Source organism: Rhinolophus sinicus, linkage group LG10, assembly GCF_036562045.2.
Source record: "Rhinolophus sinicus isolate RSC01 linkage group LG10, ASM3656204v1, whole genome shotgun sequence".
NCBI lineage: Eukaryota > Metazoa > Chordata > Mammalia > Chiroptera > Rhinolophidae > Rhinolophus > Rhinolophus sinicus.
This window is the reverse complement of record NC_133759.1, coordinates 9,089,506-9,106,313: the sequence shown is the minus strand read 5'-3', so window position 1 is coordinate 9,106,313 and position 16,808 is coordinate 9,089,506. Positions and strand designations below refer to the sequence as shown.

The 16,808-nt window shown below is 36.6% G+C and overlaps 1 protein-coding gene across 1 annotated transcript in view; it reads left to right on the top strand.

Annotated features, from left to right (window-relative positions):
• SACM1L (SAC1 like phosphatidylinositide phosphatase) overlaps positions 1-16,808 on the top strand; it is a 51,810-nt gene that overhangs the window by 16,647 nt on the left and 18,355 nt on the right. The window contains exons 2-11 of the mRNA XM_019724057.2: positions 386-483; positions 3,077-3,151; positions 4,788-4,915; positions 6,185-6,334; positions 8,899-8,958; positions 9,854-9,887; positions 11,644-11,745; positions 13,878-13,963; positions 14,754-14,840; positions 15,286-15,354. Of these exons, the coding sequence (XP_019579616.1) occupies positions 386-483; positions 3,077-3,151; positions 4,788-4,915; positions 6,185-6,334; positions 8,899-8,958; positions 9,854-9,887; positions 11,644-11,745; positions 13,878-13,963; positions 14,754-14,840; positions 15,286-15,354 (889 nt within the window). The remainder of the gene's footprint in view (positions 1-385; positions 484-3,076; positions 3,152-4,787; positions 4,916-6,184; positions 6,335-8,898; positions 8,959-9,853; positions 9,888-11,643; positions 11,746-13,877; positions 13,964-14,753; positions 14,841-15,285; positions 15,355-16,808) is intronic.

Genomic DNA, 16,808 nt, shown 5'->3' with positions numbered 1-16,808 from the left:
CTTGTTTTATGGATAACGGAACTGAAGATCAGAGAGGATGAATAACCTGCCCAAGGTCACACAGCACAGGTAGTTTGGTTCTATAGATTGTACTCCTAACTACTATACTACTTGCCTTCTGCACCATGTTGAATATAATAAACTAGAAGTTATTATGATTTTCTTGTGTAAGTCACATTGGTGGCTTTATAGCAAATTAAAACCTTGGCAGCATTAAATGCAGTGAAGAGTGGCAGGGAACACATAAGGACAGCGTAACAGCTTCATCTATTCAGAAGCTGGGAAAATGGTGTCAAATTTAAACTGCTGAAATTGTTATAATAAATAGTTTATTAGAAATCTTCATTTTATTTGGTTTTTATTTATGGTTTTAAATTTCTCTTAGGCATATCACACCTGAAAAATTTTATGTGGAAGCTTGTGATGATGGAGCAGATGATGTCCTTATCATCGACCGTGTGTCCACAGAGGTTACCCTCGCAGGTATTTTATAGCCAGATTTAGAAGTGTCTGAGAGCGAGTTCGTACCTAAGTTGCATTCATTAAAATAAATTAATCAGATGTGTGTCAGTGTGTGGATCTCTCAGTGTCTTATAAAATTTTAATTCTTGCTATGTCATTTGATTTTTATGCATTAATTTTATGCTTTATCCTTTTTATGAAAAGAGAAATGATCTTGAAAATTTTCCTATTTATAAAAATTTAAAAACATAATTATTTCTTTATTTGTTCCCTTATCTGTACTCGAACAGGAATAGCTTTATTGATGTCTAAGTTCTTTCTAGCGGTACGATTTAGGGTATTTTGAGTGTGAGTAGGTTGTTTGAGCATTAAGTGCGTGGAATTTTAATAGCTACTTTTGTTTTTTTTAGATATTCGAGACTGAGGACAATTTAATAAATGAAAAGTAATATAAGCATCACTGACTAAAACTTGTGTTTTAGGCAAATGACGTTTCTAAGCTTTATCTTATTTGTCCAGTTATATTTTGGTTTTTGCTTCTCTGGGGTATAAAAAACAATTTTTCTTATCTTTTTTTATAGTTTTTTTTCAATTGTGTGGAACTCTGATTTCTGACTAGATTAATGTGAAATAATTTTGGTGAGAAATTAATTTCATGTTTCATTTGTTTAAAAATTCACCTATAGACAGAGTTCTATATTTTTTCTTAAGTACAGTATTTGAGTAACCATAGAGTAGGCATTCAGTAGACAGTAAATATCCTTTGAATGAATAAGCGAAATATGAAAATATTTTGCATAAGATAGTAAAATGTAAGAAAGGAATAGCTATGCATTCCCATTTCCTTGGTTATCTGGTTATGCTAAGTACCATATATGTAGTTTTCATTTGACGAAATGGACTTAGAGCTCTCTTTCAGTTTGATAATTTGGCATTTGCTATGTCTGTTGCTTAGTGGCTGCTCTCTCAAGACAGCTGATTGGTTTTAACCATGTTAGTGCATTTTCCTGAAGTTTAATCACACTACTTATTTATACCATATTGATACAACCTAGTGTCTTATAAAAAGCTTTAGTATGGATGAATGTATTTTCAATTATTTTTGACTTTTCAGTGACACTTAATTTGTAGGTACAGATTGCAGACCCATTTGAGTGGACAAAGCTATAGGTCATGGACATATTAGGTTGGTGCAAAAGTAGTTGTGGTTTAGAAGGTTAAAAATAATTGCAAAAACTGCAGTTACTTTTGCATCAACCTAATAGTTTGGCTGTGAAGATAATGTCAAGCTCTCAGTAGATACACGAAGAGACTGATCTGCCGCCCATGATAGTGAGGGCGGACTCAGTGTCTCTGCCAGTTTCTTTTTATCTTTGGAAATGCAGACCATTGCGCGGAAAGAGGGTTTTTTTTTCTTCCATGAAAAACCGATATATATTCTTAGGAATTCTCATAGTTTTATTGCTGCTCCTCTCCAGTCAATATACCTTACAGCCCTATCTATTGAAGTTTATCAAATGATCCCCATGTGTTCAGGGTTTGCTCTGACCTGTTTGTACTGCGCTGGGGTTCCCTTTCTCACGGTAGTTAATTATGGCACAGCTTTGCTAAGTTGATTGAATTACTGAGTGAAACAGAAATGAATTTTAGACTTTATTCAGAATTACAGGACTGCTTTTAAGAAAAAGAACTTGGGTTTATAGCAGTGTCTCAAAATGGATTCCAAGATGATAATTAACCTGTGACTGAACGAAAACCTTTATGGCCACATAAGTTTGGGAAACCGTGAATTAAACAGTGGAGCAGCGTTGTTTTACCATAGGCCTTCTCAGAGCTTTTATCCCCCTGCTGGGCATTCTGCCTCTTCCTGGGAATGGTCATATGGGTGTCAGAAGAAGCTTATTTCACGGGGAGACCCTACCTCCTCCTTTTTGGGAGCATTATTCCCTAGAGTTCCACAAAATATTTTTGTGAACCACGTTGACTTAAAGTTTAACAATTACGAAATGAACCCTGTAATCTAAGATGAATAGATTAATTTGTTTATAAGGGCGTTATTGATAAAACCATGGGTGACGATGGTGACTCCCTGCACACTTGTGTAAATGACTGTCAGCCGCGAGCAGGGCTTTCCCTTCTGCTTACCTTCCGTGGGTCTTTGCCTCCACACCCCACATTCTTAGACGTGGGTAGGCAAGTCTTTCTTTGCATTCCATTAGTTGCATGTTAAGATTAAAATCTTGTCTCAACCCTCCTTTCCATTTACTGTCTAATTTTCTTAATGGGATAGAGACTTACTTTCTGGTAAGAGGTTAAATAAATTTTGTTGAAAATTGACATTAGAAATAACCCACAATTTACCTGATGAGAATGCTGAAGTGTATTGCTTTTGACACCATATTCTGGACAGGCAGACACCTTTATATGTAATGTGGGTATCTTTATTTTAAATTCTACCAAAATGGAGGCGTTACACTAATGAAGGAGTATTGCTTTCTAAGAATAAATCATGCATGTTGATTTAGTTGAAGTAACTATTAAAATCACACTAAATTTGCCTTTGTATTGGTAAGTGTTTTCTATGTGATTTTTTTTTTTTTTTTTCCTTTCAAAGTCAAGAAAGATATTCCTCCTTCAGCTGTCACAAGACCAATATTTGGTATACTGGGCACAATCCATCTGGTGGCAGGTAAGGAAAAATAAGATGGGGAAAGACAGTAATAAATTAACACTTAGAATATAAGATGAAGACATACTTCATACCATGCTTTAGGCAATAAACCTATAGATTAGGTATTTGTTATTTAATTTCTTAAAGTAATATACCCCAAATGGCAAATGGTTAAATTTATCAGCCTAAGGTTCTATTGAAAAGCAGTTTTGTTTTTGGTTTTATTTCAGCTAGAGTTGAAATCCTAGTCAACTAGACATTTTTCATAAATTCTGAAAGGAAAAATTTTCATGCGTTGATGGATGAGAGTATCCTACCTTCAACCCCATGCTGAGTTGAATATGGCATAGAGCCTGTTAGAGCATGTTGCCTGGTTCTGTGTTATTAGGAAACTGATTTTGTTGATCTAAATTTCATTTATTGAACTTTTTAAAAATTCCTGTTTTATCAGGTACGGTGCTAGATGCTGAATTGTAAAAGATGCACGTCCTTTTGTCCTGCACTTGACAGTCTAGTGAGAGAGGCGTTGAAGTAGTAAATGACTGTAGTGCAGCGGCAGAGGAGCTCTAGCCCAGAGCCGTACCTGGGAAACTGCCAGGGAGGACCCTTGGGGGTGGAGCCCTGAACAGAGCCTAAGAATTAATGTAGTGGGAAGGGCTACCCTGTTTTGTTTGTGGGAGGAGGAGGTGGCCAGGGTCAGGGTTGGGGTGCGGTGCGTGGCGCTGTGATGACGCCTTGGTTCTGACTGCTCGTCTTTGTACAGGTGCTGCTTGACCTACAGGGGGGTTGTGTCACCGTGAACCCATACTAAGCTGAAACTACTGTACCTCGAAAATGCATTTAATACACTTAACTACCGGCCATCATAGCTTAGCCTAGCCTGCCGTAAACATGCTCAGAACACTCCCATTAGCCCACAGTTCGCAGTAACTACCATGTAGAGGATCAGTTGTTTACCCCCGTTATCCCATCGCTGACTGGAAGCTGGGGCTCTCTGCTGCCCAGCATCGTGAGAGAATGTAGTACGGCGGATGGAGCCGTAGCCCGGAAAAGATGAGATTCCGAAATCGGAACACGGTGGCTACCGCATGAGGGTCGCTTTTGCACCATTGTAAAATCGAAAACTCATGAGGTGAACCATGGTAGCCGGGACTCCGTAATGCTGCAGGAATCACTAGTTATACTGCCTCAGCACATTGCTCTACCGCTTAGAATGACACGAAGGAAATAGGAGGGGCACAGACGGGCCATTGCTCTGCAGCGGTCAGATCTCATGACCTATGGCGCTTTAAGCAACACACTGGGAAATGTATTAGCAGAAACCTGTCTGTCTTGGGCATGACGGGAGAGAGAAGTGTTTTCTGTCCCTACCTTTCATCTGCTAAGGTGACTACTCTGCTACCAAAAACTTTTGGTTTTATCTTGTTGAGAAAAAAATTTGACCTTTTGATAGGAATTTTTCTAAATAATATGCTGGTGTTTCTATTCATAAATTGTAAGATTGCTTTAAAAAGAAAGTTTGGGCCTTTGAGCTAGACAGCACAATACAGTCTCATTCTGCCAGTTTTTAGATGTTTAAACAATAAGGACTGCTGTTTTTGGCTTTAGAGATGACTTATTTATATTTATGTGAGTTTGGCTTGGCTTTTTGCAGGAAATTATCTAATTGTCATTACCAAAAAGACAAAAATAGGTGAATTTTTCAATCATGTAATCTGGAAAGCAACAGATTTTGATGTCCTTTCTTATAAGAAGACCATGTTGCACTTAACTGATATTCAGGTAAGAAATGAAAGCACTTAACTAATTGTAAAACCCAAAGGAGCACCATGGAGGTGGCAGGAGGGAGGTGGAATGCAAAGAATGTTGATGGAGTTTTTAAGCCTGATTGTTTAAGCAACCCATAGAGCAAGGCCACTGTACATGCCTATATCCTTAGCCATAAAATGTATGAAAAATTCTTCATATACTTTATTTCTCTTGGTTTCTTTTTAAAAAGAAAGCTGAGTTCTTAAATTATGAAATTTCATATGGAGGGAAAAGGACGAGCAGAAATTGCATATGTCTCATCACCTGGATTTCACTTCATATCCTTTTTGTGAAGAATAAAATATTAGATACCTTTGAAGTTCCACTCAGTCTATCTCATTCCCTCTTTCCACAGAAAGTTTTCTTCACTTTTACCACCACGTGTGACTATACATGTGTATATATGTTCAATCCTTTTGCACGATTCCTGTATACACAGATTTCAGTTGTCAGTCCCCCAACAACGTGATTTATATTTCAGTTGTGGTATATTAATTAAAGAACTAGCCACCAAACATGAAAGTGCAAAGAAACCAAAATTGACAAGTAGAAGTGGAATTCAAATCGAACATAAATGAGGTATAGAAGAAATAGCTGGTTTCCAAACATTAACAGTTATTTTTTAAAACAAGGATAAAAACAAATGTCAATCTTGGTATGCATTGGGAAAGCCAGCTAAAATGATCAGATAATAAAGATAAATATAACTTTTATGGTACTTCCCTTTTAATCTTTGTTTTTTTAAAAAATTCTGATTTACTTACCATCCACCCCCAACCAGTAAAGTTCCTTAAGAATGAGGATGGTATTATTCTCTTGTTATTTACTTTCTGTATTACTGGACTCCTTGTGAATTTCTGTTTCTCATTTGTCAAATGAAGATAATTTATGCTAATGTAACAGAGTTGTTTTTGAAAATGAGAGAGAATCTGTGTAAAGTGTCTGGCACACAGTAGGTCATAACCTAAGATGGTGATGCTTTGTCAAAATTGTGAAGGATACCAAAAGGCAGGAGTTCTGCCTTATCAATTAATATAATAATACCTTACACTATGTATGGAGCGTCTTCTGTGTCAGGAACTGTCCTCGGTCCTGGGGAAATGGTGTCCTAGCCCCGTCCTTCTGCTAGTAGCGTTTAACAGGGCTGGACTTACAGGTTTTTATATTCCTTCTTTTTTCAGGTTGACAGATTCCTTTTCAAGTATGAGATAGACTGATTTTTTTTCTCCCCTTTGTTTATAGTTACAAGATAATAAAACCTTCCTAGGAATGATAAACCATGTCTTGAGTGTGGATGGGTTTTACTTTTCAACCACATATGATTTGACCCACACTTTGCAGCGGCTGTCCAACACTAGTCCAGAATTTCAAGAAATGAGTCTCTTAGAAAGGGTAAGTTTAATTGTCAGTTATTTTTACTTATTTGGGTTTTTTTTAAGGGGCATATCTCTATTTCGTCCATAAAAATACATAATGCTTTTTCTCAATTTTGGCTGTGTCTGGATCATGTATGGCGCTTGGGAAACATACCATGTCTCAAATACACATCACAATCTCAAGTTCAGGACCCCAGAACTGGTATATGTTACACAGACAGGACCGAGAACCACTGATGTAGGTAGTCAGAAATCCAGTCTAAACAAGCTCTCCCTGATATATAGTATAATAGTTATTAGCCTTAGTAACACAATTACCGCTTGTAAAATTAATGTTCCAACAGGTGATGTTGTTTCTGCAGTGGTATTTATAGTTTTTGCAGCTAGAAAAGTAACAACTTACTGACTTAAGAACTTGAAAAATATCCTTTTGTTTAAGGGGAGGTTGTTATTTTTCTTTCTTCTTTTCTTTTTTTTTTTTAAGATGAGTGTATCTTTAAAACTGGGCCTCAAATTATCTCAACTTAAAATTTCTGCAGTTCAGGAACATGGAAATTGCTGCCTTGGTTTTTTATTAACAAACAGATGTGTTTGGAGGCAGACAGAATTTAAAATGTTGATGTCAGTTACCTATTAGGTTGGACCCTATGAAATTGCCAGTAATTGACCAGTTTGGAAATTGACCAATTTTGACGAATAAAAATGGTAATTTCAAATCCCTATTTTAGTTGACTGGCTTTTTTGAGATTTCATACTCTATATAATCTAGTAAAATTTATGTAGGCTTACCTGTAAATATGGATGTAAGTTAAGCAATCAAGAAATTTGGCTTGATAACTACAAAGAGACTTTTGCTTTTAAAAGGAGTTGCTACATTCCCCATTTGTTTATCAAATGTCTTTTAAATGTGTGCTATGTACCAGGCACTGTAGTAGCCACTTGGGGACACAGAATGAAAGGACATGGCTCCTTTCTTGTGGCAGCCTGCAGTGTATTGGGGAATGGAAGTTCGAGCAATCACAAAACAAGAGACAATTACTGTCATGGAGATAGGTACCAAAGTGTAGTGGTATCCTGAAGGCAGGTGGGTCTCACTCTGTCTAGGGGTGTCAGGGACAAATTTACAAAGTAACCTTTGAGCTGAGACTTAATGATGAATAGGCCTTATTGGTCATGTGACAGTGGGAGATGGAGGGTTCCAGGCAGAGATGGTGACAATATTAGGCTAAACTGAAAAAGAAGCCATCACATCTTTGGGGATGAGAAAGGGAATTTTTGTCAGCTAATCAAGAGTCAGTTAAAGTTAACATAGGGAATCATAAAGGTGATAAATGCACCACATATACCTTAAACATTTTATCTTAAAATTTTTCATTGCCTGGTCAGTTTTTTGATGTAAGATCATAGACTTTTCTTTGTTTTTATTCCGTGATTCCTAATTGTCTTTCCTGGATAAATTACATCCATAAAGATTTTGACACTTACAGAGCAATCTATTTACAGAATCCTATAAAATTTTAGTACGTTTCTCTAATCTTTTATAGTTGCCATTCCCACTTCTAACTCAACAACAGTTTTGTTTTAGCATCTTGCCTTTTATCTAGTTAAATTCCAGATCATTTAGCTTTATAGAAACTGTTTGTAAGTCACATTTCATTGATTTATAAAGTAGTTAAATGATGTAGTGATGAATGACAAGTACAGCTGGGACAGACCGATAGGGAGCACACACCTGAGCCTCGGGAGGTATCCATTCATCTGGCGGTGGCTGAGTTTAAGAGCCACTCCCTGGGACTTCAGCTTGGGGCGGGGAGTGTGTGTCAGTTTTTGTGTCTTATAGAGAGAATGGAGAGAATTGGTTAATCTCCTGAGTTATTGAAGGAGCTGCTTCTGTATTTACAGTTTGCAAATCAGAATGGCCAGAGATGAGATCAGAGTTCTGGGCTGCCAGATCCCAGGACTGGTCAGGCCACGCAAAGATTTAGTTCCTTTTTTTTAAAAAATTACATTTATTGGGGTGACTGTGGTTAGTAAAATTCCATAAGTTTCAAGTGTGCATTTCTGTAGTACATCATCTGTATATCACATTGTGTGCTCACCACCCAGAAGATTTGGTTCTGTAGATGACAGAAAGCCAGTGAAGAATTTCCAGCAGACAGGAGACTTGTCATGTTAGAGGACTCCTGCTGGCAGCCTGTGGAGGAATGGGTGGGCAGGGCCAGGCCAAGACGTTAGGCAAGGGAAGCTTTTAGGCTAAGTGCTGGCCAAGGGTGGTAGGAGTAGATACGTAGAAGAGAGGATGGATTTGGAAGGAGATTTAGGACTGGCTGATTGACTAATATAATGAGAAGAAAGACTCCCAGGTTTCTGTCGGGGCCAGCAGCGTGGGCTTGGGGAAACAAGACAGGCAAACCCAGAGGAGGGGCAGACTTGAGGGGAAAGGGAAGTGCTGTTTAGAGCATGTCAGAGAGACCTGTTTCTAGCCACGAGGTGGAAACAGTGATTGTCTTATTAGTTTTCCTTCTGTGGAAACTCACTTTGGCAGGAGATATTTTATTAATTTTAAAACTTCTCTCTTAGGCAGATCAGCGATTTGTGTGGAATTGTCATCTTCTAAGAGAACTTTCTGCTCAGCCAGAGGTAATGTACACTTAAAAAAACCCTGTTTTTTTGCAACAGTCCAAGTTTTAATTGAATACATATTATAAAATAAATACCCAGTCACCAGGGATTTGGGTAAACCTAATTTAATTGTTTATAACCTATAAACTTTGATCAGGTCTACCCTCTCACATCGGTCTAGGCTGGAGAAGACTAATTATTTTGCTCTGATCCTATAGAAACCTTAAGTAAAAATACATTGTTTTCTGTAAGTGGGAGAAATAGATTGGGTCTTGGTGGATGAATAATGGAGAAATGAGGGGCCAGAGCTAAGTCCCGAGGCAAGTGGAAAACTCTGCCTTTGTCTTCCTGTGGGGATGTGATTCCCTTCAGTCGTCCAGAACAGGTGCATGGATGTCACCTTCCCCTGTCCTTAGCTTGTACAGTGAAGTACAAACAAGGAGGCCCAGCTAGGAAGCATAATATATTGAATCTGAGTAAATATATTTCCCTAGAGCTTTATTTCTTGTCATTTGCTTTGATATATTTATTTATTTATTTATTTTTGGAAAAAGTAGTTTGAGCTGCAAACAATTAGCATGGGCATATCTTTTCCCTAGAGGAGTGAAGTTTTTGGAGGCAAAGACTGAAAAGGAGGGAGGCAAACATTCTACAACCTCATGTAGTTTCATTAGTGTTCCAAAATCTGGGAATATTCATGCCCAAATGATCGCAGCACATTCTTAAATTTCTTCTCATTGAAAAGACAATGTTACATTAGAGAAATTTGTTTAAAATTACAAGTTACTCATAAGCTTTCTACCTTGTTGTATTTGTATATTACCTCCTCATGTGTAAATATTTTTTCTATAGTGCTTTTTGTTTACTTTTAAGGTATATTTATTCCTAAATGTAATGCATATCTTCATTTCAGGTCCATCGGTTTGCTATTCCAGTATTACATGGCTGTATCCTTACATAATACTACTCTAGTTTTCTAACAGTCTTTATTTGAATATTATTATAAGGCAAATTTAGAAACAGTCTCAAATATTCCATGTGTAGAGTATTTTAGAATTAGTAGGAATTGCTTTTGATAACAAAATCAAACCCATTAACATAAAACTTAAAATACTGGTTGTAAATGACGATTGTTTTTTGAAGAATGTACTCTTTAGACTGAATTCTCTCTGTTCTTGAGTTCTGGAGCTGGTGGTTTAAAAGATCGAGTAGGTATACTGTGTTTTGCCTTCATTAGATTTTGTATCAATAAACAAGATGAGTGTGAACCTAGCTATTGGAATGAGAACTTTCTGTAGCAATTAAAAAAGTTGGACTCGGGAACAAAGGTGACCAGCAATTGGAAGAGGAAAATTACAATTAGAAATCACATTTGTCATTGGAAATAGCCACAGAAAAATGAAGATAGTAGATGATACTGGGGTGGCGGAATTGGTGCAGATACAAAATGAGTGATGATTATCTAATTGTAAGTTCATTTAAAAAACTAACCTTTAGCCTAGACATCATAATAAAAAATAGGAAGCAAGTGAGTTGGCTGTTAAAGGAGAAGCACAGGATGCTGGTGAGAGCCGGTGCCAGGCCTGTGCCCTGTAGCAACGGAGGTGATCTCTCTGTCAGGCACACCCCACAGTCTGTGATTTGTTCATTATGTTAATATGATCTCCTTCAATCACGATGGTTGTTAAATGTAAGGAAAAGCAGAAAAGTAATGGAGGAAACATGATTCAAGTTGTGGGGGAATAAAACCCAAAGTCTCAGGGAATATACTCATGTTTATGCTGTTTCTTTGTTTTTGTTTTTTTCCCCCCTCCCCTTCCTGAAGCTTTCCAGGTTCTCCTAAGGATAAAATAAGAACAGATTTATTTAGGTAGTGCTTTAAGGGATTTGGGCCAATTGTGTTTTTTTTTTTTCCAAATGAAATTGAGAATGGACAATGTCAAGTGAGATTACAGAACGCTCTTTCTAGGCAATTTTAGAACATTTTATACATTTAGCTTGATCTAAAGCTTAATATTAGCTTTAATGGAGTTTCTTGACTAGAAATATAGTTATATGTTTCAGATGCACCCAGAAAGATCAGTAAGAAGAAAGACCCCAAGGCAGAAGCATGACTAGAGCAGAGTGGACGGAGAGAGGTGGTCCGGGAGGAAGCTGGGCCCAGATTGTGCGTGGCCAAACACGCTTTGTCTTTAACTGGGATGAGAGACCACTGGGATCCAAGTAGAGTGTAGGCATAAGACAGGATCGCTGTGACAGTGCTGTTAGAGAATGGCCAGAGGCCAGCAAGGGAGCAGACCAGGACTAATTAGGGGGCAGTTTCAGTCATCTGGGTCAGAGGTGACATTACCTGGGACACCGGGATGATAGCAGTGACAGTGGTGAAAAAATGGTCGGGCTCTAGATAAGTTTGGAAGGTAGAGCTAACAGGATTCTCTACAGATCGTACATAGGGCATAAAAGAGAGTTTACTATGAATCTAAATTTTTGGCCAGAGTGAATGGAAGAGTCTAGAGGTGGGAGGGAGGGTAAAGAGTATCCCGAGTTCCATTTGGACATGTGCAGCGTGAGTTTTCTGTAGATACCCAAGTAGGTTTAGATTCATACCACACTCCTATCTTGCATGCAATTTGTCAGCATTGTTTAATCTGGAAACAATACATGTAATTTCTATATATGTTATATTTTCTTAATGTGGTTAAGTTATTACTATGCACTCATGTTCTATTAATGGGAAATACTTTGATTGGATTCTCATCTCAAGGAGGAGTTGCTTCAGAGCTGGTGTGCGCTATTATGTAAGAGGTGAGATTAATTTTGTCAGCATGATTTAGTACTGGGTTGTATGTATCACTAATTAATTAATGTTTTGTTTTACAGTGACACGACTGTAACCTTCTGTATTCTATTTGTTTTCATTATCACTTTTATAGCCTCACTAAATATTTAATATTTATCTCCTGCTTCATTGTAATAATTGGGTAGGTCTTCTGTGCTTTACTCCAGCTCTGTAGTTACATTGCAAAAGTGAAGAGACACTATAGACTGCTTCTAACTGCTTTCAGAGGAACTGGTATGTTATTTGCTGGATGTCTGAAAGCACAGCTGGACTCAGTGTAGTTTTTAATAACCTAAACTCATATCAGGAAGTACTTTTTTGTTGTTGTTCTTGCTTTCGTTGCATGCATAAAACTAGACATTTGACTTTATGCCTTCAATTTTAAAGATTTACATTTTGAGCATGTATTCTCTAAGAGGCTTTGTACTAGCAAATGCTCATTTTCTTAAACCAAGCTTTTAAAATCTATGTTAAAAGTTACTGTCATTATGAAAACGAGTTTCTTTCTTTGAGACTATCAGAATGAAATCCTGAGGGCCATTAGATAAACGTAGACATTTTGGGCCAGGCAGTTATAAAGGTTAATTACAAGTCATATAGCAAAGGAAGAAAGACATTTAATGAGTGAGCTGGCCAAGATTACAGAAGCAGAGTTAGACTTAGCAGCTCCCTTGTAACTAGATTTTCTTGGATGGAGACATTTTTAATTAAGTTTTTTGAATAGGTAATGCATTGACACAGTTCAGGTACCAAAAAGTATAAAAAGATAAGCAATCAAAATATTTCTCATTTCTGACCCCATCTGCTGCATCTTACCTTACCCCACCCCCCCAGCTACTCCCCATCAGCTAATCTTTTAGTTTCTATTTATCCTTCCAGATAATGTTTATGCTATTACAGGTGTGTTTTCTTTTTTCTCTTCTTTTTGTGGACAGTGGTTGTATACTGTGTCATTTTCTTGCACCTTGGTTGTGTTTTATTTTTAAACTTAATATATCATGGAAATCTCATAAAGATCTTTCTTTCTCACACACATACATACTCACAAACACACACTCTCGATTTCTCACTCCCTCTTTCACTGTTTAAAATAACTGTATATTATTTCTTAATGGGAACTGTGGAAAGAACCAAGTACAGCCCATGCTTCTGACAGGTAATTTTAATGGGTATTGAAAAGGCATTTCATACTGATTTGACTCAGTAATTTTGTCCCTTCTGGCAATATATCAACAAAAAAGCCTGATATCTAACACCTCAAAATGTTATCTTTGAGAAATATATCAGATAGGAAGAATGTTAACAGATATTCAAAACAGTTAAAAATGTGTTGATTTCTTCCTGATAATTTGGTAATTTGAGTCAGGGACTAGCTTGAAAGTTGCCTTTGCTCAGCAAGCTTTTCTTAGTAAAAATAGGTCATGTAAACAAGGCTGTAAAGGAATATTTCAAATATTTGAAAGGACTAACCAGCATTAAGAATAAACACTAGAGCAGTGCTTTGTAAACTAGGCTCTGTGGGTATATTCATGGAGTTATAGAAATTCTAGGATCATGTACAATTTTTGTGCTTTCATTTTGATAATTAAAATCATAAGCATCTGCTGGACCACTTCCATTATTGTAACAAATAGTATTAACATAATGGCCCACATTTGCATTAAATATTGTGTTTAATAGTTTTAACTTTCAAAATAGTAGTTTTTTTCCAACTGGGATTTATGGACATACTCTCAGGGGTCCATGAGAATTTGTTTTTTCTTTAAAACATATCTCAAGTTTGAGAAACACTGTTTTAGAGGAATTACAGGATTGTGTATGTATAAATAATTGATATATTAAATAGCAACCAACTTCATCTGTTTATTAATAGGTGAATATTAATATTAATTTTCCCGTTTAAGCCTGTTTAAAATGTGTGAGCTTCTATTAGCTTTCTGATCATGTATTATGCATTTGTTTAAAATTTATTTTTGTAAGTACTTTTCCACTAATTTGAACTGACTTAATTCTTCTCTCCAAGTTAAACTGAATTAGTGAGTTTCTGATGTATTTCTTATGTCCTGAATATAGTTAATTTTAATTTTTTTGAATTCAGGAATTGATTCTGAAGGCCATGCAGCTAACTTTGTAGAAACAGAACAAATTGTGCATTACAATGGGAGCCAGGCTTCGTTTGTGCAGGCAAGTGAATGTGTCGGTCAGGCAGCCAGCCATCTGGCCTTTTCTGCTTGGATTATCATTTTCTGTCATGTTACTGAAATTCCCCTCCCCTCCCCTGCCTTTTAAAGTAATACCATTGTCTACAGTGTGGAAAAAGTTCACCCCAAACAGATATTCCATTAATCCAGCACTCACTTGTTGACATTTCTTGCCCTCGAAATAAATCCCTAACAGAGGGTAGGGTAGAGAGTGCAGAGGTTATGGAAATGGAGCCACCTTCCAGCTTAACGCTTTAGACTCTTTCAGGGCAGTGATGACAGGACAGGCCCCTGGCTGCCTGCCTTGAACTTCATTGTGAGATAAGCTCTCTTTCCTGTGGCCTCCTTGTGGAGTTGCTCATCATTTCCTGGTCCAGAGCATTTGTGGCTAAACATACTTATAAGTTCATAAACATACTTATTTGAGAGTGAATAAAGCAATTTTCCAATTTTATTGTAATGCTAAATTATATGACAGACATAACTTGTTAATTTTTACTCAGACAAATTGATTTATTTTAGAATTTAGGGGAAACACTGAACTGTGTACTACACTAGTGTCATTTATATAATATCAGGAGAAAAGCCCTTTCCAAGTGTATTCTAACAAAATACGAATTTTAGGAGCAGGTACGCCTGGACTTCTTTCATAGTTGGTAGGTTGTATTTATATTTTTTCCTTTGCAGTCATTGATATGTATATACCTCTGACAGAAAAACAAGTTTGCGTGTTGTGTATATGTTTCTTTTCACATTTCTTTCTTTTTTTTTAGACTAGAGGATCAATACCAGTTTTCTGGTCTCAAAGACCAAACCTCAAGTACAAACCACGGCCACAGATCAACAAAGTAGCAAATCATGTGTGTACCTTTTATGCTTTTCTTACTGGCTAAAAATTGAAGCTTAGTGGCATTTATAGCTTACATATAGAGCAGGTATTTATTCCTCATAAGTCAGAATGCAACATCTTTGAGGCCTTTCTCCTTGGTTCTGGCCCATAGTGAATCTCTAAACCAAAAGTTTGTATAGATGGCATGTTAGAAATGTGGAAAAACGAGCTATGATTGAATGGCATCACAAATTTAGATTTTAGGGAGCTCAGTAAGATTTGTAACTGTGATGTTTGGAGTGTTTAGTGTATTCCATTTGAGATTCTGCTCAGAATTAAAATGGTTGTTTGCAGCTCAGAGCAGAGTGACTTATAATTACTATTTGCGAAGATACTTGAAATACTTGAAAAAAAAATCTTACAGATATTCTTATAATATAATTTGGTAAAGCATATATCTCTCGTTTCCTTTCTAGATGGATGGTTTCCAAAGGCATTTTGACTCACAAATAATTATTTATGGAAAACAAGTCATAATCAATCTGGTATGTTTCTTGTTTCTTGGGGAACAACACAAAAAAATTGACATTTTTTTTGTAACATAAAATTTACCATTTTAACCACTTTTAAGTGTATAATTTAGTGGCATTAAATATTTCACAGTGTTGTACAACATCACTACTGACCATTTCCAGAATTTTTCATTAGAAACTGTATCTATTAGACAATAACTTCGTCTTATCTCTCTCACCTCAGCCCCTGGTAACTCTGTTCTACTTTCTGTATCTCTAAATTTGCCTCTTCTAGGTGCCCATATAAGTGGGATCATATAATATTTGTTCTTTTGTGTCTTGCTTATTTCACCTAGCGTAATGTTTTTAAGATCCATTCTTGTTACAGCACGTATCAAAATTTCATTCCTTTTTAAGGCTGAATATTACTCCATTGTATGTACGTAGCACACTTTATCCATTTATCCATCGATGGACATTGCATTGTTTCCATATTTTAGCTATTGTGAATAATGCTGCTGGGAACATGGGTGTGCAAATATCTGTTTGAGTCCCTGCTTTCAATTCTTTTAGGTCTGTACTTAGGAGTGGAATAGCTGGATCTTATGGTAATTCTGTGTTTAACTTTTTAAGGAACCGCCATACTGTTCTTCACAGTAGCTACAGCATTTTGCATTCCCAAACAACAGTGCACTGGAGTTCCAATTTCTCCACATCCTTGTCAACACTTGTTATTTTCTGGATTTGTTTTGGTTCGCTTTCTGATTATAGCTATCCTTACGGATAAGGATATCCTTATGGGTGTGAGGTGGTGTCTCGTTGTGGGTTTGATTTGCATTTCTCTAATGATTAATGATGTTGAGCATTTTGTTCATGTGCTTATCGACCATTTGTATATCTTCTTTGGAGAAATGTTTATTCAAGTATTTTACCCATTTTTAAACAAGTTGTTTGTTGTTTTCATTGTTGAGTTATAGTTCTTTATATATTCTGGAATGAATCCTTTACCAGATATATGCTTTGCAAGTATTTTCTCCCATTCTTTGAGTTGTCTTTTCATTCTTTTAATAATGTTTTTTTGATACATGAAGTTTTTTTCATTTTGCTGAAATCCAATTTACTATCTTTTTTTTTGTATTTCCTGTGCTCTTGTTGTCATATTCAAGAAATCATGGCCAAACTAGTATCACGAAGAGTTTCTCCTATGTTTTCTTCTAAGAGTTTTATAGTTTTATGTCTTGTGTTTCGTTCTTTGATCCATTTTGAGTTAATTTTTGTATGTGGTATAAAGGAACAGGTTCAACTTCATTCTTTCACTGTGGCTATCCAGTTTCCCCATTACCATTTGTTGAAAAGACTCTCCTTTCCCCATGAAATCTTGAAATCCTTGTCAAAAACCAGTTGGACATACATGCAAGTGTCTATTTCTGGGCTCTCCACCCCATTGTTCTTTATGTCTCTTCTTATGTCGATATGACACTGTTTGG